This window comes from Vanessa atalanta, chromosome 4 (assembly GCF_905147765.1).
Source record: "Vanessa atalanta chromosome 4, ilVanAtal1.2, whole genome shotgun sequence".
NCBI classification, from domain to species: domain Eukaryota; kingdom Metazoa; phylum Arthropoda; class Insecta; order Lepidoptera; family Nymphalidae; genus Vanessa; species Vanessa atalanta.
The window spans coordinates 12,986,862-13,012,773 of record NC_061874.1 but is presented as its reverse complement, the minus strand read 5'-3'; the positions used below and the strand labels follow the sequence as shown (position 1 = coordinate 13,012,773).

The 25,912-nt window shown below is 34.8% G+C and overlaps 1 protein-coding gene across 1 annotated transcript in view; it reads right to left on the bottom strand.

Annotated features, from left to right (window-relative positions):
- LOC125077860 (protein O-mannosyl-transferase TMTC1-like) overlaps window positions 1–25,912 on the bottom strand; it is a 180,244-nt gene that overhangs the window by 93,676 nt on the left and 60,656 nt on the right. Inside the window, exon 2 of the mRNA XM_047689952.1 lies at window positions 21,644–22,004. Coding sequence (XP_047545908.1) covers window positions 21,644–21,981 — 338 coding nt within the window. The 5' untranslated portion in view covers window positions 21,982–22,004. The remainder of the gene's footprint in view (window positions 1–21,643; window positions 22,005–25,912) is intronic.

Below are 25,912 nucleotides of genomic sequence, written 5' to 3'. Positions count from 1 at the left end.
GCTCTACAAAATTGAACGTATTTATGTACTCCTATCTATAATATCACTTACATAGTTCTCAAATTTATTTTCAAAACATCTGTGTACGAAATTTTTAATGTCCATTCATCTTTTCATCAACTTTTTTGGCATAAATAAACATAAACAGCCTGAAAATTTCCCACTGCTGGGCTAAGGCCTCCTCTCCCTTTGAGGGGAAGGACATATGCAGGTTTCCTAATGATGTTTTCCTTCACCACCGAGCACGAGATGAATTATAAACACAAATTAAGCACATGAAAATTTAGTGGTTACTGCTTGGGTTTGAACCCGAAATCATCGGTTAAGACGCAAGCGTTCTAACCACTGGGCCATCTCGACTCTTGTTGTATAGCATTTAAACCTTATGTACATTATTTTGGAATCAGTCAACAAACAATCGCGTCTCACAATCAATTAAGCGCAACGATCGTTCAATTTCGATGCGATCGCAATCACAGCTTACAAACAGCTCGTTAGCCACAAAGTGTTAGTAATATATTACCCATAAGAACTTCCACGTCCACGCGGCAACGTTACAGGGACTAATTAGCTCGCTAAACAGCAAAGTCTCGCAATAATCGCTCATTTTCGATTGAATCACATTTTACGATTATAAGTGAACCGTAGTGAGCACGGTGATTAATATAAAAATGCATTATTATTTTATAAGCAAGTCATCGTATGCAGCTTGTTACGTAATAAAAGTACAGAATTAAATTCTATTGCGGAGTTATGTTATTGCAGGTAATAGTGAAATATAACATATGTATTTATTTTTAAATTTTGATGAATTTACTGATAATAATATCATGGCTAATTTGGGATACGTAAGCGTATATTTTTCGTGTCGCTTTTAGTAATATTTATATCTTTGATATGTCTTGCCGAAAATTTGGAACAATATGAAATCTAATTGCGACCTGACATGCTATCGTCGCCTGCCGTATTACGTAAATTTACAAGTAAAATACTTAGTTTATAATACAAAGATACATTTTAACTTAACCATTTACAAAAAAATATACTTCATATAATAGCTTATAGAAAAAAACCGTAGTTTTTTTTTATTTATTGATTTTGATATCATATCTATTAACGAGTTTGAGTCAAGCTTATAACTTTAATATTACTTTGCCCCAGAAATAATCTCTATTGAATTCGTCAAAAGTGTGCATTATATACAATGGACAAAATAATTTTATTTAACAATATACAAAAAGTGTAATTACTGAGTTTCTTATTTCTATTTTTTTTATGTTATAGGGGCAAACGAGCAGGACGCTCATCTGATGGAAAGTGATTACCACCGCCCATGGACATCCGCAACACCCGAAAGGTTGCAGGTGCGTTGCCGGCCTTTAAGGAATAAGTACGCTCTTTTTTTAAGGTTCAAAGGGTTATTAGTTCTTCTCTGTATAATCTTAATTATACTTTACATTTTATTTAACTCAAATATTCTAAACATTTTTCGGTTTTTGGTTTCATATTAATTGGATAATTTAAAAATAATTAACATTCTTGCCAAGAAAAGTATGCGACTAGATAAAATTTATTCCCACGATGTGGACCATATAATTTACCCACTAGTGAGATATCAACAGGCAGTCATCCCTAGTATCTTCAGTATGGCACTCACATTAGAGCGATGTGGTAGTGCGCCTTATGTCAATTTTATTACCTTCCTTGGGGACCCGCCGAGAGGTTCGTTGACTTTATTGCCGTAATCAAATATGAGCGCTCGCTACTTGACTTTTGTGTTTGTAGTTTATTAAAATGACACCCTTAAAATTATTATTAAATGTAAGTTTTTACCTACTACTTGGATATTAGAAGAATAGTTTATATACTAATTTTATAGTAGCCTACCTCTTTTATTGATTACTTAAATTATGCAGATTTATGACGAGTGTGTTCGAATCGGTCGGGCTAATTATAAAGTTTTTCAATTATGCAAGAGATGAAAGTGCACGATTAGATGACGAATAATAAAGGAGAATGGAATGAGAAGACAGGCTACGCCGACCCAAATAGCAAGTGTAGGGCAAAGAAGAAAGTGCACTATAAAATGTCCTATGGTCTAGGTTTAAAAAGATCACAGCGAGTACAACCAGTTGTTGGACTTCGTTTTGTTCTTTCTTCCAATCTTTTATAGATATAACTAAAAAATATAAGATAATTTTATATGAAAAGTAACATTAACAACATAATAGAGAGTAAATGTATACGAATTCGTCTAAAAACACACAAACGGAATTCCTGCAAAACCATAACTTCTTGGAAATAAAAAAGTTCTGGACCATTTTTTGTCCGTCTTTGTTGACCGAGATTCATGCAAAACTATGAGACGGGTTATGACCTGATTTTTTTGACCCGGAAAAGAAAAAAATCAGAGAGTGGCGACTGCTTTCAGAGCATGTCATGGACGATACATCAAAACAAATTTTTGCTCATATCAAAACAGAAAATACCCGCGTGCTATCGTAAAATACTTTTTGAAACACGCTACCTACTCGTACCTATACTACTTCGTTTATTCAATGTTCCTAACTGCCCAATATACCAACGATGAAAATGGAATAGAAATGAGTTAAAGATGTTTATTCTCAAATAGGACTTAAGAAATCACTTATATAAGACCAATACAAGAATTAAAAAAAAAGCAAAACATAAACAATATTTACCCACATTATCTAGATTGTGATGTGAAAATTAAAATAATATAATTAAAATTACAAGTAGAATATATATACGTATCTAGAGAAATTTTAAATCTTAAATAAAACGATTTCAAAACATAACTCTTCATTGCACATTAATTACATTCAAAGTAAAATACAGACAAGAAAGATGTACAAGAGGCGACGACAACGACCTCTTCCGGGCAACAAGTGATTATATTTAAAACTTATTTCTGAAAGGGTTTGTCCTCAGCTGCAATCTACCCTGTCATTTCTAGTTATAGTGGATTTCATAACATCTTAATTTTATCTATGGGATATTAAGAATAAAAGATACCGGTTTTCTGTTTTCAATTCGAAAAGTTATAAAAATAATTAATTATGTAAATAGTTAACTACTAATTGTTGATATTAATTGTTTCTATGTACGGAAAAACAGATAACGACGGAATGATAATAACATTACGTCACAAAAAAAAAACTTTTTTTAAGAAAACGGAACAAAATATTTAAAACAATAAATATTCAACTCGATATACACTATACACCGCTCTTATTAAGGGCAATGATGCTGAACTTAATCAACCGCGCTGCTCAATTGTGGTTTGATAGAGAGGTTCGCATATGTTTTACTCGACCACACAACACTAACCTAATAAAAAAATCCGGTTTCATTTAACATCAAAGATCAAGTTCAATGGCTTTGTGCAAGCCTGCTTAGATACCACCCTATTATAAATACATACTATCACCAAACAGCAGTGTTTAGTGTTTTGACGTGAGGATGAAGGTGCCAATGTAACATGCGTAACATCTGAGTTGCCAAGGTTTTTGGCCCATTAGTTATGTAAGAAATGGTTTACAATGCCTACAAGGCCCATGTCTAGTGATGAGTACCACGTTGGCGTTACTGTGGTCCCTTTGCCCGTTCACCTACCAACGCCATAATAAAAAGACTTACCCGAAACATGACAGATTATAACGCCAAGTCTCCGCTTCCACAAAGTCAATAAATCCTTCGTCGGGCAAGATATCCGTTTCTATAATAAAATTCCGCAGATATTTTTAGCTTAGCCAATTCAAAAATTCAAATCATAAAATTCAAAAAATACATTAATAAACAAAGTATATTAATCAATACAAAATTATATAGATGATAAAACATCGTGAAGCTAATGATTGTTGACTTCCAGCATTATATACATATATTATTGTATTTAACTAACATTACTTTGTATTTTAAATGTTGAAAAAGAGAAACTACTAGTAAGTTTCTTGACGGTTTTTCTAGGTAGAGTCTACACTCCGAACCGGTAGTAGCATCACTTAATATATGTAGTTTTGTAAAATGAGGATTCAAAAGTGCTTGTAATATTTAACAATTATTGTATAATAAATAACTTAATAAATTATATTTTTATTTTGATTTTGAATGATGCATTGTCTCATCTACTTAATCTAACTCCACTTCAAACCAGTTAAAATTACGAAAGTCATTGTACCATCGACACAAATGTGCAACGTGAAATTTTACGAACTTAACCGTAAATTTTATATCAAACATTAATATGTACAATCCAATAAACTTCCTATGTATTTTATATACGTTTTTATTCTTAACGTGTACTCTTGTAATAAAACCGAGTAAACTTAAACCGTACGGATTCCGGGCGCAACGGAAGGCTGCCCAGTGTTTCAGTATGTGTGGTTTCGCGTACTGAAGACAGCGTTTGAAATTTAAAAATAAAATTACGAAACGCATATATTATTAAAAATACATGAATTATGTTTTATAAATGTTACCTTTTGTTTACAGTTTTTTTTTTTTATATTTACTAATTACATTTTATAAATATTATTAGGTTAGATTATATTTATATATCTATATAGTGTCACACTACATTCACTTTATTTTCTTGGTGCGAATGTAAGCTAAATTTGACACTCGCCAAACGTCATATTATTTTACTAGTGTGCGTATATTTTTTTACATGCACACTAGTAAAGTAATATGATGAGTTTTCAGCTTTGACAGTTCATCTTTATTTGGCCAGATTTAAGCGAGCGCTATCAAGTCCACGGGGTCACTGCTCTTACTCGCAAAAGCGCTCAAATACGAGCAATTTTCATAGATTTATCCGTAATAGATCATGGAAAGAACGTACGTGCAGGCACCATCTTAGACTAGAGGATCATTATGAAGCAAATTTATTATTGAATTTATTTAAATAAATGTTATGTTATTAATCACTTAACGGTTAAAAAATGGCCCTTTTTTAGATCTTAAATATTTAATTAATTATAACTTTTTAAATAAAACTTTTTTTAAATAATAAAAGCAATATCCTTTGAGCCTTTATCAGCAGATTGGCGATTAAAATATCGTTATTGGTGTCGGAAGCGAATTAAGTTCCATCTTATTTTAAAACCGACTTAAACTCGTACTATAAAAAATAAAAAGGTCCATTATAAAAGAGATTAACAGAAATAATTTAATTTAAGAAGAAGTTTACGGAAGTTGAAAACAATAAATAAATACTTATTTCTCTTTCTACAATAACGAAAAAATCTCTTTTCAGCAATAATTCTCTCCAGCCTGTATTTCGGACAGCATCTTAGAACAGGACCACAAAGCACTTAGGTATATAATATTTTTATAGCAGTCCCCAAACCCGCCAGCAAAGGCGACCCACTAAATAAAATATTCTTCAGGAACGTCTGTATTATTACTGGGTTTATGTTATGGGGCACACAATACGGTCCTTTGGTTAGCTGAAATGTTTTCATTGCGGACTTGATCATTGGATTTATATGAAATGCCAATTCGGCAATACAAATAAATATCGGGATATATTTTCGCATTCTTCAAAGCCTGTTGAATCAATAATACAATTTGAAATGAAATACTTGCGGAGAATGGAATTAAGTAAGGTTTCATTGTTTGATTACAATGGTGGCGGAAGTGTTCGAATTAATTCGTTTATTTAGGATTCCCTATAAACACTGATAAATAGTTCAAATCAATTAAAATAAAAGTGTTTTTTTTTTTTTTTTTATTTCATGTGACTATAGCATTATTAAAGATGTGGGAAATTGTAATTTGTTCCAATATTGATACAAAATTTAATATCCATTACACAATTTTAATGGATAATATTGGAACATTTACGTATTTTGATACAATAAACGAAAATTATCATTATATGTCGCGGGAGATGTCTTCGATCTTATTTATAAATAATAATAATAACCTTATGATAATTTTTGATAAATGTTCTACGCTGCTTTACTTCGATTTACTCTTCCTTGTTTTTTTTTAATTTCTTCTGTTACCTTTGCGATAGGGCTCATGACACCTACTAATTGTGTTACAGTTTGCCGTTCCAGTTACCAGTCTGGTGAGTAAGCTAGTGTGACTGTAGGCACAATATATATAAAATCTTAGCTCCTATGTTGGTGTTTCTTTTTATTGTATAGATAGGCGGACAAGCAAATGGGCTACTTGATGGTAAGTGGTCACCACCACCTATAGATATTAGCGTTGTCAGAAACATTAACCATTTCTTACATTTCCAATGCGCCAAAACATTGGGAGCTAAGATGTTATGTCCTTTGTCTCTGTAGTTACGCTGGCTTACTTACCCTTCAAATCTAAACACAACGATACTAAGTCTTACCACCAAGCAAGTGGTGTATAATAACTATTTACTACCAGATGGCCTATTTAATAGTCTGCCTAAGAATTTGAAGTGGAAAAATAAATCACTACAATGAGCATAATAGCTCTCATTCTATCAATTTTCCAACGTCCAATTTCAATTTAGGATAAAATTATATATTTGACCCAAAAAATTCACAACTTATTTTTGTATGTTATAATGATTTCTATAATAAAATATGATCAAAGTAATCGATTTAATATTCAATGGGTCGTGTTATTCATCTCTTAGAAGGTCAAAGCATGAAACAACTATAAATATAAAGAAGGTTAAGTAAAACGGTTTTGTAAAGATTATAAAATAATTTGATTCATGTTAAAAATACAACGTAATCCGGAGTTTTTATTAAAATTAAATTGGTGTAAAAAAAAAACAATACAATACAGAGACAATTAATCTTTTTTAACACGCTTCACTTGTAACTATGTAGGTATGTAAAAAAATCTTGGAATCTTAATTTGACCCATTTGCCGATCTTCGATTAGGATGACATTTTGCACACGCTCTGAGCTCTAATGACTAGTTAAGAAACGTCATTACAAATCCAATATGGCGGCTTCCCTAATATGGCGGAATGGCTGTTTGAAATCCACCAACATGATATGGATATCAAATGAAAGGGTTTACTGTCGATGATCATTTAAAAGGAATACGAAAAAAATAGTAACATGACTTAAATCCAACATGGCGGACATCCAAGATGGCGGATTGGCTATTTGAAATGCACCCCTATGATGTGGGTATTAAATAAAGGGGTTTGCATTTGTAATTTTAAGTGCGTGCTAAAAGCGTGTTTTTTAGTTTTTTAAACTATTAATTTATTTAATCAATTCATTCATTTATATAATAAAGACCAACCCAAAGAGACTTTAAAATAGAGCACACATTTAAAATAACATATATTTAATTATAAGCATACTGATCACATAACTGATCCAATGTTTCATCAACTTTCAACCTCAATCAACCTGATCGATCCCTAATTCGATTAAATAACTACGCTTAAAGTTTCCTAATTACTTGTTAACTTGACACTCTTTGATTAATTGCAGTATCGAGAAACAAAATTCCAACATTCAACATACTCAAAATAGGTTGTGTCTACTTTTCAGGGGTATTAAGATAAAATTTATTGTATTTACATTACATACATTAACATCCTGTAAATTTCCCACTGCTGGGCTAAGGCCTCTCTTTGAGGAGAAGGTTTTGGAGCATATTCTACCCCGCTCCAATGCGGGTTGGTGGAATATACATGTGGCAGAATTTCGTTGAAATAGAGACACATGCTTTCCTGGTATCCTCACAATATTTTCCTTAACGGCCGAGCACGAGATGAATTATAAACAAAAATGAAGCACATGAAAAATCAGTGGTGCTTGCCTGGGTTTGAACCTGAAATCATCGGTTAAGATGCGTTCTAACCACTAGGCCATCTCGGCTGTATTATAGTTGTAAATAATAATAACTTATAATAACTTAATGCAATACATAAATTTAATATGCAATTCATTTATTCAGTACACGTTATTATCATAATGTAGACCACCCTATAAAAGTCCTACTGTTACACTGATGCTGCTTTTCCTTTCCACGCTGCTACAATCCGGGCTGGTGGATACTCATGTTTTTCATCCGACATGTTGAGGGTTTCTCAGGATGCTTCCTTTTATCGCCGAGCTCGAGATGAATTATAAACACAAAAGCATGTGAAAATTAAATGGTACTTGCCCCAGTTTATAGCCGCAATATTGTGTTTATTTCAACTTACGAGCCATCTCGGCACCTCAGCTAATGTAAAAATAAAAAATAACAATATAAATACAAAATTTTATATACATTTTCTTTGGTATAATATGACAATAATGATGATACCGTGACTGATTCCAGCCTCCATTTTGATCGGAACCTAAGCTCCACTCGATAGAACAAATGGTAGACCGGAGAAAATATATGCGAAGACCAGTGCATTAGCAGCCCGTAAATGTCCCACTGCTGGGATAAAGGCCTCCTCTCCCTTTGAGGAGAAGGTTTGGAGCATATTCCACCACGCTGCTCCAATGCGGGTTGGCGGAATACACATGTGGCCGAATTTCGTTGAAATTAGACACATGCAAGTTTCCTCACGATGTTTTCCTTCACCGCCGAGCACGAGATGAATTATAAACACAAATTAAGCACATAAAATTTCAGTGGTGCCTGCCTGGGTTTGAACCCGAAATCATCGGTTAAGATGCACGCGGTCCAGTGGCTTACGATAAATTAGAAATTTCATCTTCAATGCTGTGAGCAGCGACTATACATTCAAGATCAAACTTATGAAAACGTTTTTGTTTTACTGTACAACTTTTTGTTAGTACATTGTCATCTTAACTTACTTCTTACTAATAAAATGACGTCGAAATTTTGGATGGACGATCTGATTGAAATTTGGCATAAAAATAGATTTTGGTCTGGCATTGTGCATAGGTCACTTTTTATTCCAAACATTCTCAGCGAATGTCTCTCGTGCCCCGTTTCATCCCACGCGGGAAACCAGTGGGCGGAAAACTAGTTAGATATAAAACAGTACGTAAAATCTTACAGAATACTTAAGTATTCGGGAACGTATTGATAGACACTGCTGTATCTTCGAATGTGAAATCATTAATAACACTCGCCATAACAACGTTTTAGCTTTGTTTACTTATAAAATTAGCTTAGGCCTAAGAAAATACGAATCAATATTTATTTTTTTTGTAAATAAACACATTTAAGCAAATTTTAAAATATATCTGGTGGTTAAGCTTTGTGCATACTCATCTGAATAGGTACCAGACACTGATCATTTATTAGACGACAAACAGCAATAATAATTATTGCTGTGTTTCGTTTCGTTTCTTTAATTATTCTTAATTTTCGTGGGAATAAAACGATGGCCTCCTGGCTATTTCTATACATATTTAATAAGATCGACAAAATAAAAGACCCGCTGAGTTCCTTTTGCCGGTTCTTCTCAGGGTATTTCCTTTTCCGAACCGGAAGTAGTTTTTAATTTGACTATTAAAAAGTATGCTTAATGTTTCCATATTGAATAAAGGAATTTGATTTTGAGTTTTGTTTGAATTGAAGGTACGAGGGACAATCTTAGTTCCCAAAACTGATGCATTTCTATAAGGAATGGTTAATATATGTGCAGTGTTATTGCGTAAATGAATGTTGTCGGTAATGTCCACCATGAGGTTGCTCATACGCTCTTCCGCTTAACCAATGTCATAGAACAAACGTAAAATTATTATTTAAAAGCCTTAATAATAATGCAATAGTGTACTACCAATAAAACAAAATCTATTTCGTTTATATAAAGTTGAACACTCGTATACTGAATTGACTTTTTCCAATTTCCGTGCTGTTTCCGTGGATCAAGTAATCTTTTCTCGATGACCGTTTCAATTCCAAAATGAAAATGTTTATTTTCTATATTTTATGATATTATAAAACTTATTGTTAATATTTCAAATAAAGCCGATGAAAATAAAAACCATTTTTAAAAATTTGCAAAATAAAGTTTATGTCTAATTATCATTTTACAATATTTAATGAGTTTGTTATTTTATTTATTTTTTTAATCGCAATTTATAGTAATATAATTTTTTAAAAAATGTTAAATTTCGCACATAGAATCATTGTCGAATTTTGACATCCTTTCAAAATCAAAATCAAAATAATCATATTCTTTATTCAAATGGGCTCAAAAATGCACTTTTGAATCGTCGTACAGTGTTGTGTTTTTACATGAAATTATGATATCGTAAATAAAAAGCTGTTAAGTCTCTCGTACTTACATTCTTTGTAGTTATTAAAAAATGTTTTTTTAATGTTAAAATTCAAATTTAGCTTTGAATCAGAATCATAATCATCCTTTTTCTTTTCGATTAAATCAAAGGCACTTGAATCGGTATGAATAATTGATTTATAGTATTAAATAAAATGTCCAAGTGATTGGCCTCAATGACCTTAGTTTTTTGAGTCACGTATTTAATGTTTAATAAAAGTAAACAAAAAATAAATAACAAACCTGTATGAGCAAGAAACTATAAAGTTGTATGAAATACATTTACTGCGAATACTGTATCTGGTACATAAGTCTACAGTTTTCTGTCGACCAAATAAGATTACGGACCCGCAGAAGACCCTACAAGTTTTCGAGAAAGCCTACCCGTGTAATCCGATTTCGGCATCGTTTTTTCGCTTTCATAATATCAACAAATTTTGTAGTTTTCTTTGTAATTGTAATTGTAAGGACTTAGTGCTTTAGCATCTAAATAATGCGACTGTTTTCTATTTTCCTTACATAATATTATGTATGTTAAAATGTTTAAATGAAATTTCGTAATAAAAAATAGTTCATGCCTGTGATAGTAGCCGAGATGGCCCAGTGGGAGCCGAAATGGCCCAGTGGCTAGAACGCGTGCATCTTAACCGATGATTTCGGGTTCAAAACCAGGCAGGCACCACTGAAATTTCATGTGCCTAATTTGTGTTCATAATTCATCTCGTGCTCAGCGGTGAAGGAAAACATCGCGAGGAAACCTGCATGTGTCTAATTTCAACGAAATTCTGCCACTTGTGTATTCCGCCAACCCGCATTGGAGCAGCGTGGTGGAATATGCTCCAAACCTTCTCCTCAAAGGGAGAGGAGGCCTTTATCCCAGCAGTGAGACATTTACGGGCTGCTAATGCTAATGCTGTGATGGTGACCTGTAATAAATTAAGTATAGATAACGTCGTCTTTACGAATCATTACATACAGTTGTTTGATTTATATATTAAGTACTAAAGTTTATAAACAATTCTTTACAATTTCTTTACAAAGAATTGTATTCATTTTGTATTAAATGTAATACATGAAAATTATATTATGAACAAGCTATGAACTACTAATTGGCTTAAGACGGGAAAAGTATGTAGAGTATATTTATGTTTTATATAAATTTATTAACTTAGAATCATAGATATATATCCTTTAATAAATACATGTTATATGATTTTAATAGTTATAATTGTTCAATAATAAATAATAAACTTTTTATTTTTTATTATTATATTTGTAATAAAAAATATTGTTATAATTCGAAATAATTTAAAACATTGTTTAATGTTTTTATTAATTTTCTCATGACCGATGAACTGAAGAAGATAGCGGGGCCGAACTCAATGCGGAAGGTGGAGAAGCTTTGCTGACTTTACCAGGTTTATGTCTAACATTGGATTGTGCCGATATGGCCCGGAGAGTGATTAGATCGCGTGCATCTTAACCGATGATTTCGGGTTCATACCCAGGCAAGCACCACTGAATTTTCATGTGCTTAATTTGTGTTTATAATTCATCTCGTGCTCGACGGTGAAGGAAAACAACGTGAGGAAACCTGCATGTGTCTAATTTCAACGAAATTCTGCCGCATGTGTATTCCACCAACCCGCATTGGAGAAGAGTGGTGGAATATGGTCCAAACCTTCTCCTCAAAGGGAGAGGAGGCCTTAGCCCAGCAGTGGGAAATTTACAGGCTGTTAATGTATGTAAAAATTGTGATTGGCTAATGATGATAATGATAAATTTTCATTGGTCGTCAAATTAATTAGTTGTTGCTCCATTGTATCCACGACGGCAGAATACACTCTAAACCTCATCCTTAAGGTCAGGTCCTCTTAAGGCCATTTACTTGGAAACATGGCAGAAAAGTGTATATGAAAAGTAATAAAAACAAATGAAACACTAAATTCATCAAGTGCTGTATTTACTGTTGAATAACGTCTAGAATTCTCTCGTTCCTAGACGTAAAATATTTACGTTCTTAATATTTCTTCCTAATTGTTTGTGATATTTCATCCAATTTAATTTTTCTTCGTTAAAGCTTGGACGAGTCTTATTTTTGGATATTCAAAGAGAATAAGTGATATAGCAAAATGTTTGCTCCCAGACTGATTTAGAATAGAGAATACTGTATCTATGTACTGTAAACAGTGTAGTGCGATCAAAAGAGTTCCGCTTCTAAATAACCTTCTTGATAAAAGTATATTTTGTTTAGTATAAATGTCTTAAAGTTGGGAGTAATATTTTTTTTCTATAAGTGAATTGAAACTACCGCACTCAGAGAGGTTTAACGGCTACTAAAGGCGCTCATTAGTATAGATTTCGATATGTTACAGAGTCAATTAATGTTTCATTAGCATTAATAATAATTAAATAATACATTATGAATGATTTGACAATTAATTACTATATTTTATTTAAATTTGAAAATAGCTGTTTAGTTTTTATATTTACATAACAATTACCAGTAAAATAACAAAATGTTACTTAGATTGTTATAAATAATAATTTCCTTTGTTAAATATCAAAATGATTACGCATATATGGCTGAATCCGTAAGTCCGCTATTCAGCACGAATAGAGAACAAGCGCAAGAATATGTCTATAGAACCGAAGGAACTTTGAGTTGCTACTGAAAACATTTTAACAGCGAACACACAATTACCTTCATAAGACGTGAATTTTAACAAATTGTTCTGAATTCAAATCCGAGGTAAGCATCACTGAATGAACGTGCTTAATTCGTATTTATAACTAGCTGAACCCACGACTTCGTGCGCGTATAAATTTCACAAAAAGTTATTGTTGTGGCCCAAGTTACTCCTTATTACATCAGCTATCTGCCATTGAAAGTCCCGTCAAAATCGGTCCAGTCATTCCAGAGCTTAGCCGGAACAAAAAAAATGAAATTGAAAAAACATATATTTTGGTATATGCACCTTGTATACATAGGTATATAAATATGCATTTAGTAAAAAGCGCTTATTTTAATATTACAAACAGACACTCCAATGTTTTTATATGTATAGATTAAACTCGTACTCGGCGTTGAAGGAAACCTTCGTGAGGAAACCTGCACGTGATGGATGAGAATCTGCTACGTGTATTCACCAACCCGTATTGGAGAAGCATGATGAAGTAAGCTCCAAATCTTTTTCTTAAAAATAATTTGAGACTTTTTCCCAACAGTGGGATATAAATACGCTGTACTATTCCATTCATTATTTGCAGCTGAGAAATTAACTACTGAACTAACGGGGTATTTTACTAAATACCATATGCCTTTTCAAACAATATACCATTAATATTATACCGCATTATAACAAACACCATTAAATACATCCCTATATTTTTTTTTTTTTTTTTTTTTTTTATGTCATAAGGTGGCAAACGAGCAGGAGGCTCACCTGATGGAAAGTGACTACCACCGCCCATGGACATCTGCAACACCGGGGGGCTTGCAGGTGCGTTGCCGGCCTTTCAGGAAAGAGTACGCTCTTTTCTTGAAGGTTCCCAAGTCGTATCGGTTCGGAAAAACCGCCGGCGAAAGCTGGTTCCACAGAGTGGTTGTGCGAGGCAGAAAATGTCTTAAAAATCGCGCTGTTGTGGATTTTCGGACATCTAGGTGGTGCGGGTGATATTTGGAATTTTGACGAGATGTCCGAAGGTGAAATTCAGCAGCCGGGATTAATTCGAACAATTCCTCGGAACATTCCCCGTGATAAATTCTGTAGAAGATGCAGAGCGATCCAACATCTCTACGCAAAGCCAAAGGATCAAGCAGATCGGAAAGGGCTTGATCGTCGATAATTCGAGCCGCTCTACGTTGGATACGGTCAAATGGAAGGAGCTGGTACTGGGGAGCACCCGCCCAGAGGTGAGAGCAGTATTCCATGTGAGGCCGAATTTGCGCCTTGTATAGTCTTAGACGATGGGCCGACGTGAAATACTGTCTTGCCTTGCTGAGCACACCAAGCTTTTTTGATGCCAATTTGGCTTTGCCTTCCAATTGACCGCGGAACTGAACGAGACTCGAAACATCAACGCCAAGTATTCCGATACTAGCTGTAGCGGCTAACGGAATGTTCTCGAATCGTGGAGATACGACAAATGGTGTTTTTTTAGCGGTTAACGCGCAAACTTGCGTCTTTTTGGGGTTGAAGTGAACTAAGTTTAGCCGACCCCAGTTCGAGACTTTGTTTAACGAAGACTCGATTTCAGATACAAGTTTGTTCCGGTTTTCTTCGACGTTTTCCCGAGAAATATTAGCACGGCCGGTGTATGAGGTGTCTACGGTGCTGTCGTCTGCATAGCAATGAATGTTACTGATTTGCAACAAGTCATTGATATGCAGAAGAAACAGAGTGGGTGATAGAACGCAGCCTTGTGGAACACCAGCATTGACGAATTTTAAGTCAGAGCATGCACCGTCGACAACGACCTTGATGCTCCGATCTGCCAAAAAACTGGTAATCCAATTGCATAATTTTCCGGGAAGCCCATAGGAAGGAAGCTTCGAAAGAAGCGCTTTGTGCCACACGCGATCGAAGGCCTTCGCTATGTCCAGACTGGCTGCTAATGCCTCCCCTTTGCTCTCAACTGCTTCCGCCCATCTATGAGTAAGGTAAACTAGAAGATCACCGGCTGAGCGACCCCGACGGAAACCGTACTGGCGGTCGCTAATCAGCTGGTACTCCTCTAGGTACCGCAGGAGCTGGCAGTTTATAATGGACTCCATTACCTTGGAGAACAAGGAGGTGATGGCTATAGGCCTATAATTGGACGGGTCTGAGCGGTTGCCCTTTTTAGGGATCGGATGCACCAAAGCAGTCTTCCAGGAGTTCGGGACGACGCCGAATGCATAGGATTGCCGGAAAAGACGCGTTAAGACCGGCGCCAACTCGGGAGCACAAGTCCGTAGCACGATTGGAGGGATGCCATCGGGTCCACTCGACTTATGAATATCCAAGGAAAGAAGTGCTTTACGAACTGCACTTTGCCGGAATTTAACCTCCGGCATCGTGGTATCACACCGCGGGATTGTTGGTGGTGACTTTCCTCGGTCATCCAGAGTCGAGTTCGCTGCGAAGAGAGAGCCTAAAAGATCAGCCTTCTCCTTCGCTGTATGGGCCAATGACTCACCGTCCTTGTGCAGAGATGGTAAGGAAGGCTGACAGAAATTCCCTAAGACAGCCTTGGCGAGAGACCAGAACGCACGTGTTCCTGAAGGGAGGCGCACCAGTCTCTCGCCAATTCTGCCAATGTACTCCGTCTTCGCCTTAGCAATCACGTTTTTTAAGGACCTAGAGGCAGAGTTATATTCCTTTCTGATTGCGCTGGTATTTACATCACGAGACGCTGATGCGTTAGCCCAGTCTTGGTAGCGTTCCCATTTTCTGCGTGAAGCCGTTTTGCAGAAACGACCAAACCAGGGCTGGGACTTGCCACCGATGGGGACCGCAGAATACGGAATGAATAGTTCCATACCCTGAAGTACCACATCGGCAACAGAGTCAGCAACAACACTCGGATCATCCGGCGAGAAACAAACCTGCCCCCATGGGTAGGATGCAAAGAAGGACCGCATCCCATCCCAATCTGCTGACCTGTAGTGCCACACTCGGCGGCAGCCCACGAAACGAGGTCGTGAGTAACGCGCAACCGGCACTGTACTTCGGACGAGACAGTGGTCCGACGAGCCCAGAGGGGGTTCGACGATAACCTGGTAGCCATCCGGATGGGAAGTCAGCAGAAGGTCCAACAGGGAAGGTGTATGATCCTCCACGTCTGGTATTCGCGTTGGCGAGGGGACTAGTTGTGTCAAATCATATGCTAAAGCGAAGTCGAGAACAGATCTACCCGCATGATCGGTAGTGCGCGATCCAAGCCATTCGGCATGGTGGGCATTAAAATCGCCAAGAATAACGATCTCTGCGGATGGGATCTGCTGCAGTACGGAATCTGTAGCCATTTGGACGTGCTCAACCAGTCGGTCGGTTTCGGCATTACCGCTATGGGACCTATAAAGGCAAGCGTAGATTCGCGGATGGTCGTCACAATCTACACGCAGCCAGATAATTGATAGGTCCTGTCCTTCAAGGCTGCCGAGGCGTCGAGAGCAGATATCATCTCTGACGTAAACGCACACCCCAGCTCGTGGTACAAAGGAATGTTCCAATTTATACCCGGGGTAGGAAAGAAAAGTCGTATCGGCAGGAGAAGATATCTGAGTCTCGGTAAGAAAGAGCAAGGCCGGCTTCGCCGTCTCAAGGTGAAAGTGGACGGCGTTCAAGTTCGAGTTGAGTCCCCTTATGTTGCAGAAGTCCACAGTGAGGGTGGTAGGGGTTGCCTTATGATGCCTGCTCCGCTTGCCCCGAACAGTGGCGAGCGCAAAATTGCCCCCCCCAGAATTCGGAGGGCAGCCTGGGCATCCCTGCTCAGGTGGTGTATGTCCTGAGCATGGATGCCCAGAGAGGGATTCTCCACCGCAGTCGCTGATGGTACCCTCCTGGGGTAATGTAACCAAATTCTGCACAACCATCATGTTTAAGGGGGGGGGGGGGGTATCGGGCCTCCGGGACTCTCACATACCAGACGAAACGCGGTAACATAGCTACCACTTCACGCCGATTTTAAGTGAGAGAGTGGTACTTCCCCGGGCGTGCCGGCCCATTCGGCTGCAACCCGAAGGTATGCAGTGTGGCACTACCACTTACAATATTGATTTTCCGGTGCGTTATTATCGGAACATAATAACACGTGTACGTTGAGATGGTATCTCAACATCGGGCACAATGTTATGGTGTTAAGTCCTATCAATTGTAACGCGTAATTACCAAAGGCTTTTGTTCACGGTAAACAATATTATAAATCCGCTTTGAAATAATAATGTTTAAGTGATACGTATGACGCGATAACAAATATGATTAAATTACGACTTAGGGTTAAAAAAGGAATTAAGTTTCTATAATAAGATTAAACAGTGACTTTTAACTTTGCCTCTTAAAAAATTTAAAACTTATGTTGATAAATAACTCACGTTACTCAATACTAGATTGTTTTAAAAACAAAAAAGATTGGACTTAGTATTTGTTGATTTCTAGGCAGGATATATAAAAATATAATTGTAATTTACTGGCATACTCTGTAATTAAAATGACGGAAAATAATAGGTAACTACTGAGTTTCTTGCCGGTTACATAGGGACATAGCGGTTTATATGATCTAATGACAAAAAACGTTGTATATAAAGACATTCTGTAGTATATTTAGTATCAACATTGCACCCGTGCAATGTTGTATTGCACCCGTGCAAAACCGGGGTGGGTCGCAAGTGTAACCCAACCTACGATCATGACTGTTGTTATGCCGTATAATGTTTATGGCACAAATTCTCATGTAAGCCAATTTTCCATTATCTAGCTATAATCTTGGCGCTCACATTGCCTCCACCGTTATTTATTTTTAGTTTTCCACTGCGCTCTGATGTGTAACACGCGAGATTAAAATGACAATTCGTTAAAATTTAGTATCCAAAAGCACCATAAATACAAATTTCATGATGCGCAAATTCGGCACGCGATAAGAGCGATTCTTGCTTGCACGGATGTCACACGTTATCATAATTTATTATATGTAGGTGTTCTCTTTCCGCTTTCAAGGGAAAATCGTTTTTATTTACAAACGTATATGTTTTATTTTAATGGAATATGTTAATAATTTATTACGCTTGCTGTAATCTGTTTCTTTACATGTGTTAGTTTTAACGTCATTGTGTATTGGGATATTAATTAATTTGTACGCATTCATATGGCTAACGAGATAGCTTTAAATGTAATTCTGTTTAAAATTTTAACATGAGTTGAGTATATATTATTAATTAAATTTATTTCGTTATATATATATTTCAATGTGTTTACACAATAACAATTAGCAAGGTCTGTATGGCAACAAATAATGTATAAAAGAAATGAAAAACCTATCAGAGGCACTAACTTAAGAGGTACTAACAGCTTGCAGTGCTGCAGATACTGAAAAACCGTATAAATCCAAAGTACTTAACTTTAGGCTGTTAATTTCTTGACAGAAAACCCAACAAATTTGTGCTCAAATATCCGATCTACATTCTAATAATAAGTTTATTTGGTAGGACTTTGTGCAAGCCCATCTAGATAGGTATCATTATATATTTCCGGTTCAAAGTGTGAGTTAGCCAACGTATTCCAGGCACAACAGACATAACATCTCTGTTCTTAAGGTTAATGGCCCGACGTAAGGAACGTTTAAAATTTCTTACGGTGCCAATGTCAATGGTCGGTGGTGACTTACCATCAGGTGGTTAGCTCGTCCACCTAACTATGGTATAAACAAATAAGTTATACTAATTCGTTGATATAACAAAAAATATAGTACAGCTTGTGTACGAAAGCAATATAAATTCTAGAATATTTTTCAACGCATCGTGTGAAACAGCTTTTACACCGAAAACAAACCAATAAATTGTGACAACAGAACAGAGACAATATTTGCAAACTGTAACAGTTATCGAGTGGCAACTCTAAACAAGCTCCGAAGATAAACTTGTCGATAACTTGTCGATAACTCGTGAGAGTTGAATACACACGTGTCATTCGAGTAGTTACCGAAACTTAGATTCTTGGAAACTGCAGATACAAATGTTGAAGAGAAATCAACTCCGTCGGATTTCCGTGTGACGCTGCGGGCTAGACCTTAACTTGCTTGTCGGTAAACTTAACAACTTTTATAACTTAATGTCGTCGTAGAACACAATTTTGTATCGTGAAATGAGGTGGGAGTTAAATTGCCCTCCGAAATTCCGAATACAAAGTATTCGTTCCACCTTGAAGTGTTTCGCTACTTATTGATTGTATCAAAAATATTCGAATAAATGAACTAGAATTCTATGAACTATAGAGTTAAATGAAGCGAGTTTCGTGTTTAATAATCTATAATCGTTATGAAAACATACGAGTAAGTATTTATCTGTTTATATTATCAATGAAAAACACGTTTACCTAAATAAACATAATCATGTCACGTGAAATACGATTCGTGGAAATGTAGGCTGTAAAGCGATGTTCATAACAAAATTAAATTCGAACATTTATAAACTACAAAAACTATAAAGAGGACGTATAATTAGTATCGAGATGGCCCATTGGTTAGAATGAGTGCAATTTAACCGATTGCGGTTTCAAAGCCAGTTTTTTCATGTGATTTTTTGTGTTTATAATTTTATCTTATAAGTATCTTATACCTTATCACCGACCTATTATCTATTATTTATTAAAATTATAAATTATATATATTACCTATTATATATTACAAAACCTCCCCCTCAAAGAAGGCCTATACCTAGAAATGAGAGATGATTGTTACTTTATTTCTATAAGTAATTATTTCATCGATTCTCCTTTTAAATTTTTTGTTCATATATGTAAATAAATTCAAATATTAAAATAAAATTCTGAGTTATGTATTACGACTCGCGATTCGTAGTGCTTGTAAAAGCCTACTTGAATAAATTACACGTGGAATTTAAGCAATCACATGCTAAATCAAAGTTACTGAATAAAAAAAAAAAACATTTTCGCTATCCATATAAATATGATTTAACATATGAAATACATGCAAACGAATACTTTTAGCCAATAAAAATGATTAAATTCGTTGTAAATACCCTTAACGACCGGTAATAAAAAACAAACATATAACCCAACAAAAACAGTTTATTTAGTTGTTTTTTCTAACGATGACTCTAGGCGTAAAAATAAACGCCTGTAATCGCTCTGCGGGTCAAAGACCTCCGCTCATTAAGGCTTTGAATACAACTCCAATGCATTTATTTGACCACGCTACTCCAATGCATTTGGTCGACACATTCCTTTACAATAATTTCTATCACTGCAAAGCTCGAGATGAATTATAAACACAAGTTAACACATTACAACTTATATGGCTATATGTTATATGGCTTTAGATTTGATCAAGGTAAGGTCAGAAAGGAACGGTTCAGTTTCCCACGACTTGGATTCTCTGTTATGATTAATACCTATTTATTATTTAATCTAATATGTTGATATGGGAGCCGAGATGGTCCAGTGGTTAGAATGCGTGCATCTTAACCGATGATTTCGGGTTCAAACCTACGCAAGCACCACTGATTTTATGTGCTTAATTTGTGTTTATAATTCATCTTGTGCTCGGCGGTGAAGGAAAACATCGTGAGGAAACCTGCATGTGTCTAATTTCAACGAAATTCTGCCACATGTGTATTCCGCCAACCCGCATTGGAGCAGCGTGGTGGAATATGCTCCAAGCCTTCTCCTCAAAGGGAGAGGAGGCCTTTAGCCAAGCAGTGGGAAAATTTACAGGCTGCTAATGTAATTATTTAATCTAGATTAATATTTAATAATTAGTACCTCTAGGTAAATAATATTTAGTAACTGAAAAAAGTATCCCCTACATAAATAATTCAGTAATACATCAATATTGTTTACCATTTCAACATTTTAGTTTATGTACGTACAGTATAGTATAGTTGTTTAAAAATAGGTATTTTTTATTATTATCAATCTATTTAGGAAACAAGAATAGTGTTAAAACACTAATTAGAAGAAAGTATTAAAATTTATATTTGATTTTATAACGAGATGAATAAGATTTTCAGTTTGATATATTGAGTTTCAAGTCCGCGGCTCATGATAAATAGAGGCTTCGCGAGCTAAATTTATGGCTGACTTCTAGACGTTGAGAAAGAATGGATGGTGGATACACGACATTATGACCATTTATTTGAGGAAGCACATCTATCTCTTTCGTACTTCTTAATTTTTATAACGCTATCTCTGTCTGCATCTCAAGGTAATTCACATCATCTATCAAACCTGTGCGTGTGATCCATCTTTAATAGTGGATCATTTCGATTAATGTTTTTCGTGAAATGTTTCAATATGGCTTCTGTTTTAATCATAATTAAATGGAATCATAATTAAAGGTTAAATATTGCAACTTGAATTTTAACCAGTCCGCTTAAAAAAATGTGTGGCAATTTTTCGTCTTAGTGTACATGGGATGAATTAGTGTAAACACGTTAATCGATTTTTATTTTTTTCTTTCTTTCTTTGAGTGAATGGTATTGATTTTGTTTTTTTTTTTTTCGTGCATTAATAAAAATAAATAATTTGAAACTTTTCTTTTTCTTTCATTAACGTTTTTACCTTCAAGATACCTACTAGTGTCAACCATGCAGAACACTGCATAGTAAAAAGTGTTAAGGTAATAAGTTTAGTATAAATTGAACATGTCAGCACTATTTTATCCTAGATATTCGTATTAATTCTATCACTTACCTAAAAGACAATGTCGTGAGAGGTCGATAAGACTTGTGGCTATTAGGATCAGCCATTGGGGTCCCCCAGAAATCATTCAGGAACAACTGTTTCAAACTGTTCGTACCCACAACATCCCCATTCGTCACAATAGCTGGTATGTCATCGTGTACGAAGTCACCGTTTAAACTGTTCACATAACTCAACACAGCCGTTGAAACAACCATAGTATAGATAGCTAAGTCACTATTACAAAGGCTTCTTGGGGATCTGGGCTCTTCCCTAACCGTTGTCAAACGACGTTTCATCTTCGGACTAGTTCTTGGTGATCTTAATGGCACATTTCTACATTTGCACATTTGTAATGCCAGGCCCGCACTACCTGTAACAAAAATAATATCGTCAATAAATTATAAGTTCAAGATTTTTTGCTAAAAGCATAAAAACATTGTGTTATTTTTAAACATTCGAAATTTGAAATTTTGTGTAAATGATATGGCTGGAAATAATGTTACTTGTGAGATGACGTCAGATTGAGAAGTATGGAAGAATGCTGCGCCGACCCCAAATAAAACTGGGATAAGGGCAGGAGGATAATTCGAAATTTGAAATAGTTGAATTATAATACTAATTTTATTATGATAATCAAAAATAATACTAAAGATTTAAGAACCATTTAAGCACAAAGAGTTTAAGTTTAGTCAAAATCTATACATATAATAAAATTGGAGTGTCTGTTTGTAACATTAATATAACCCATTTTTACTAAAAGCATATGTATGTAAACACGGTACATATAACAAAATAACATTTTTTTTAATTTTTATCTGTCCGTCTGTTTGTTCCGGCTAATCTTAGGATACTTATATTTTAGAATTATATATAGAATAAAAATAAAATCTCGCTACAATATTCAAATAAATTCAAACAACACGCACGAAATCGCGGAGCTAGTTATTAATAAATATAACAATCGTTATTACTACATATTATTAAAGTCCCCTGCGGCGTCTGTCTATAGACTCAAAAGCTACAAAACGTATTTCTATACGGTTTTGACTAATGGACGGAGTGATTCACGAGGAAGGTTCAGATGTATAATTCATTAGGATTTCTTTGTAAATTGGCTGAAATATAAAGATTATTGTGGAAATTGTTGGAAGGAGTTATACCGACAAATGGAGATGTATATTATAATAAACGTTACATTGACCCTTATTCTACGTACGAAATCAGGTACTAAATAATATATTAAATATTTATATACACTGTTACATACACATTCATATATTCATTGCTGTCAGTGTCAGTAAAACTACAGGCACAAGGAACATAACATCTTAGCTCCCAAGGTTGGTGGCGAATTGGCGATGTAAATATAGTCAATGTTTCTTACAATGCTAATGTCTATGGTTGGCGACCACTAACCATAAGTTGGCCCAATTGTCTGTCCACCTAACTAAGTCATAAAATGTTATATCGTTTTGATACCGTGAATAGATTATTTAATAATAACTAAAGCTAAACGAGTTATTAACGACTATTGATTATTATTAGATTAAAGCAATGTAATAGTAAAACAAGCCTTACTGATTTCATTTATTTCTTTTTTTACTAAAAAGTTTACTGAAACGTAAAATTTTTTGTTAAAACGATACTTTTGGAACGTAATATTCGAAATCTATACATTTATAAGTACGTTAAATAGAGTTAAAACTGTTTAAGTTTTAATTTGTTTCAATTGATTTTATTTGATTGAATTCCAGTAATGATAAAACGAAAGATAATTATTTTCATAATTATAAAACGATAAATAGTTTTATATGAATGTAATGAAATCAATGTAATTACATTGAAAAAGTGTAGTGACTGAGTTTCTTGCCGGTTCTTCTCAAAAGTATCTATGTACATTCAGAACCGGTGCTAGTTTAAAATTTGATTTAACGTTATCATTCTTAAATGTATTTGATGTACAAAGTCTTCGAGCACGGTTTTACCTGGCTTTAACTGGAGATGCAAGTGTGAGGTATAATTTCCGGTATAAAAAAGTAACCTGTGTACTATTTCACTTTATATACTGTCTGTGGCAAATTTCATTCAGAACCGTTCAGCCATGCTAGTGAGATTTAGTAACAAACATCCATCCAGACTTTTGCAAATCAAGTTTTAGAAATACATATAATATAAAAGTACGTCTGTATGTAACAAAGAAAAAAAATTCGAAATATAAAACTTTCAATGAAAAATCGTAATAAATACATTAATTATTTACCATCGATGACGACCTCCGTGGTCGAGTACTGTATACACCGGTTTTCATGGGTACGCCACTCCGGGTTCGATTCTCGACCGAGTCGATGTAGAAAAAATTCATTAGGATTTTATGTTGTCTTGGGCCTGGGTGTTTGTGGTACCGTTATTATTGATTTTCCATAACAAAAGTGCTTTAGCTACTTACATTGGGATCAGAGTAATGAATGTGATGTTGTCCAATATTTATTATTATATTTATTACCATTACATTTGTAAATCATTCATTATTTTGTATATCTTGTGTATATTATAAATGTATAAAATAATAATAAGCGATTACGTAAAATTCTGCGATGTAAAGTACGCTTTAAGATCGAGGGAATTCTATAGTACCTTCTAATAATACTAGTTATATCATATGTTTTTAAACAATGCTTCAAAAGTTGATTTAAATACTTAAATCTACTGATTTTAAAACAAATTATTCATTTTCATTTATTGGTTTTTACTAAGGGTACATGACAGCCCACGATCCCTCTCAGAGCCATCATTAATCTTACATGCACGATGCACGCCTGCCGTTGAAAACCTCATGTTGAGGGAGTATTTTATAACGCATCCTTCACGCCCGAAATATCAATTTTGATGTTACATCGATCATCTAGAAATTCATGCAGTTTATAAAGGCTATTTTTTTTTTTACTAAAATTTGATAGCCAGACTGGTAATTTGGCCTCTCGATGGTATGTGGTCTGGTGACCACTAGTGATTTTTTACACTGACAGTGTAAAAAATTTGAACCATCCCATATATATCCAATACATCACCAACCTCAGAAACTAAGATGTTATGGATGTGCATGTTGTTTTATAACTGGGTCACTCACCCTTCAAGCCTTCGCAATAATAACACAGCAAGTTTAATTAAAAAAACTAATGTTAATACTCCAAATATTGAAACAAAGTTCTGTTCCCACGTAAAACTCCTTAATGCAACACAAGTTAACGTTTTATAAAGATGAAGAACGATCATTGGAAAGATAACTAACATTGAGATTAAACTTTGTTATGAAGTTAAAACTTGTTCTGTGGTTTATATAAATCAGTATCTCTCGATAAACACACAAACTTATTCCAGAGATAATTATAAGTATATAAAATGTATGTAACAAATTACACAAGAATTGACAGCGATTCATGTTTGTAAAAACAATTGAAAATTATGAAACCCATTCATTTGTTAAACGTCACACAGTGAACTACGAAATCGATTAATCAGAAATAATTTAAATATAGAAGACTTGCTTGACCCGCGGGTTTGCTCACTTATAAGGGTGAAAACGTGTATATAAAATATTATAAAGATCGATTGGTTAGTTAAGATGTGAAAGCGTAACAAATAAAAACACCCTCTAACTCATTTATATTACAATAAATACAGGATAAAATACTTTTTTTTATAACATAGATGTACTTTTTTTTTAACATCTTTATAAAATATAACTATAGTATTATATTATCATTCCTTTATAAATTGTACTCCACAATCCCCCTTATTTATATGTAGTATGTACTGACCCTACAAATTTTTCCTTTTCGGTATAAAAAAATATATTTCAGGCACGTTCGCGAACTAGACGAAAATTCATAAGACCGATATTGCCGGGTATATTGAAAAATAGTTATTTAGATCAGGCCCGCCCTGAATGGGATTAATCGGCCATATTTTATGCGCTGCGCTAACACGGCTTCGGTTTTAGCGTGAAATATTAATAGCCAGCTTTATTACAATGCATTTAATGACCAAGCATTGCAGTATTATAATTTGGTTTAGAACACCAATCATATTTTTGCCTATTCACAGTATACCTAATACCTCAATATCCAGTCAGCCATTATTTTATCTCCGTTCATTTATATAAAATTAAATTCGTGTATTTAGAACCAAATTGGCTTTGTAAGCTATATTGAATATTTATGGCATCGCTGAAACATTAATTATTTTGTTGAATCGCAACTACGTTGAACTGCAGCTTAT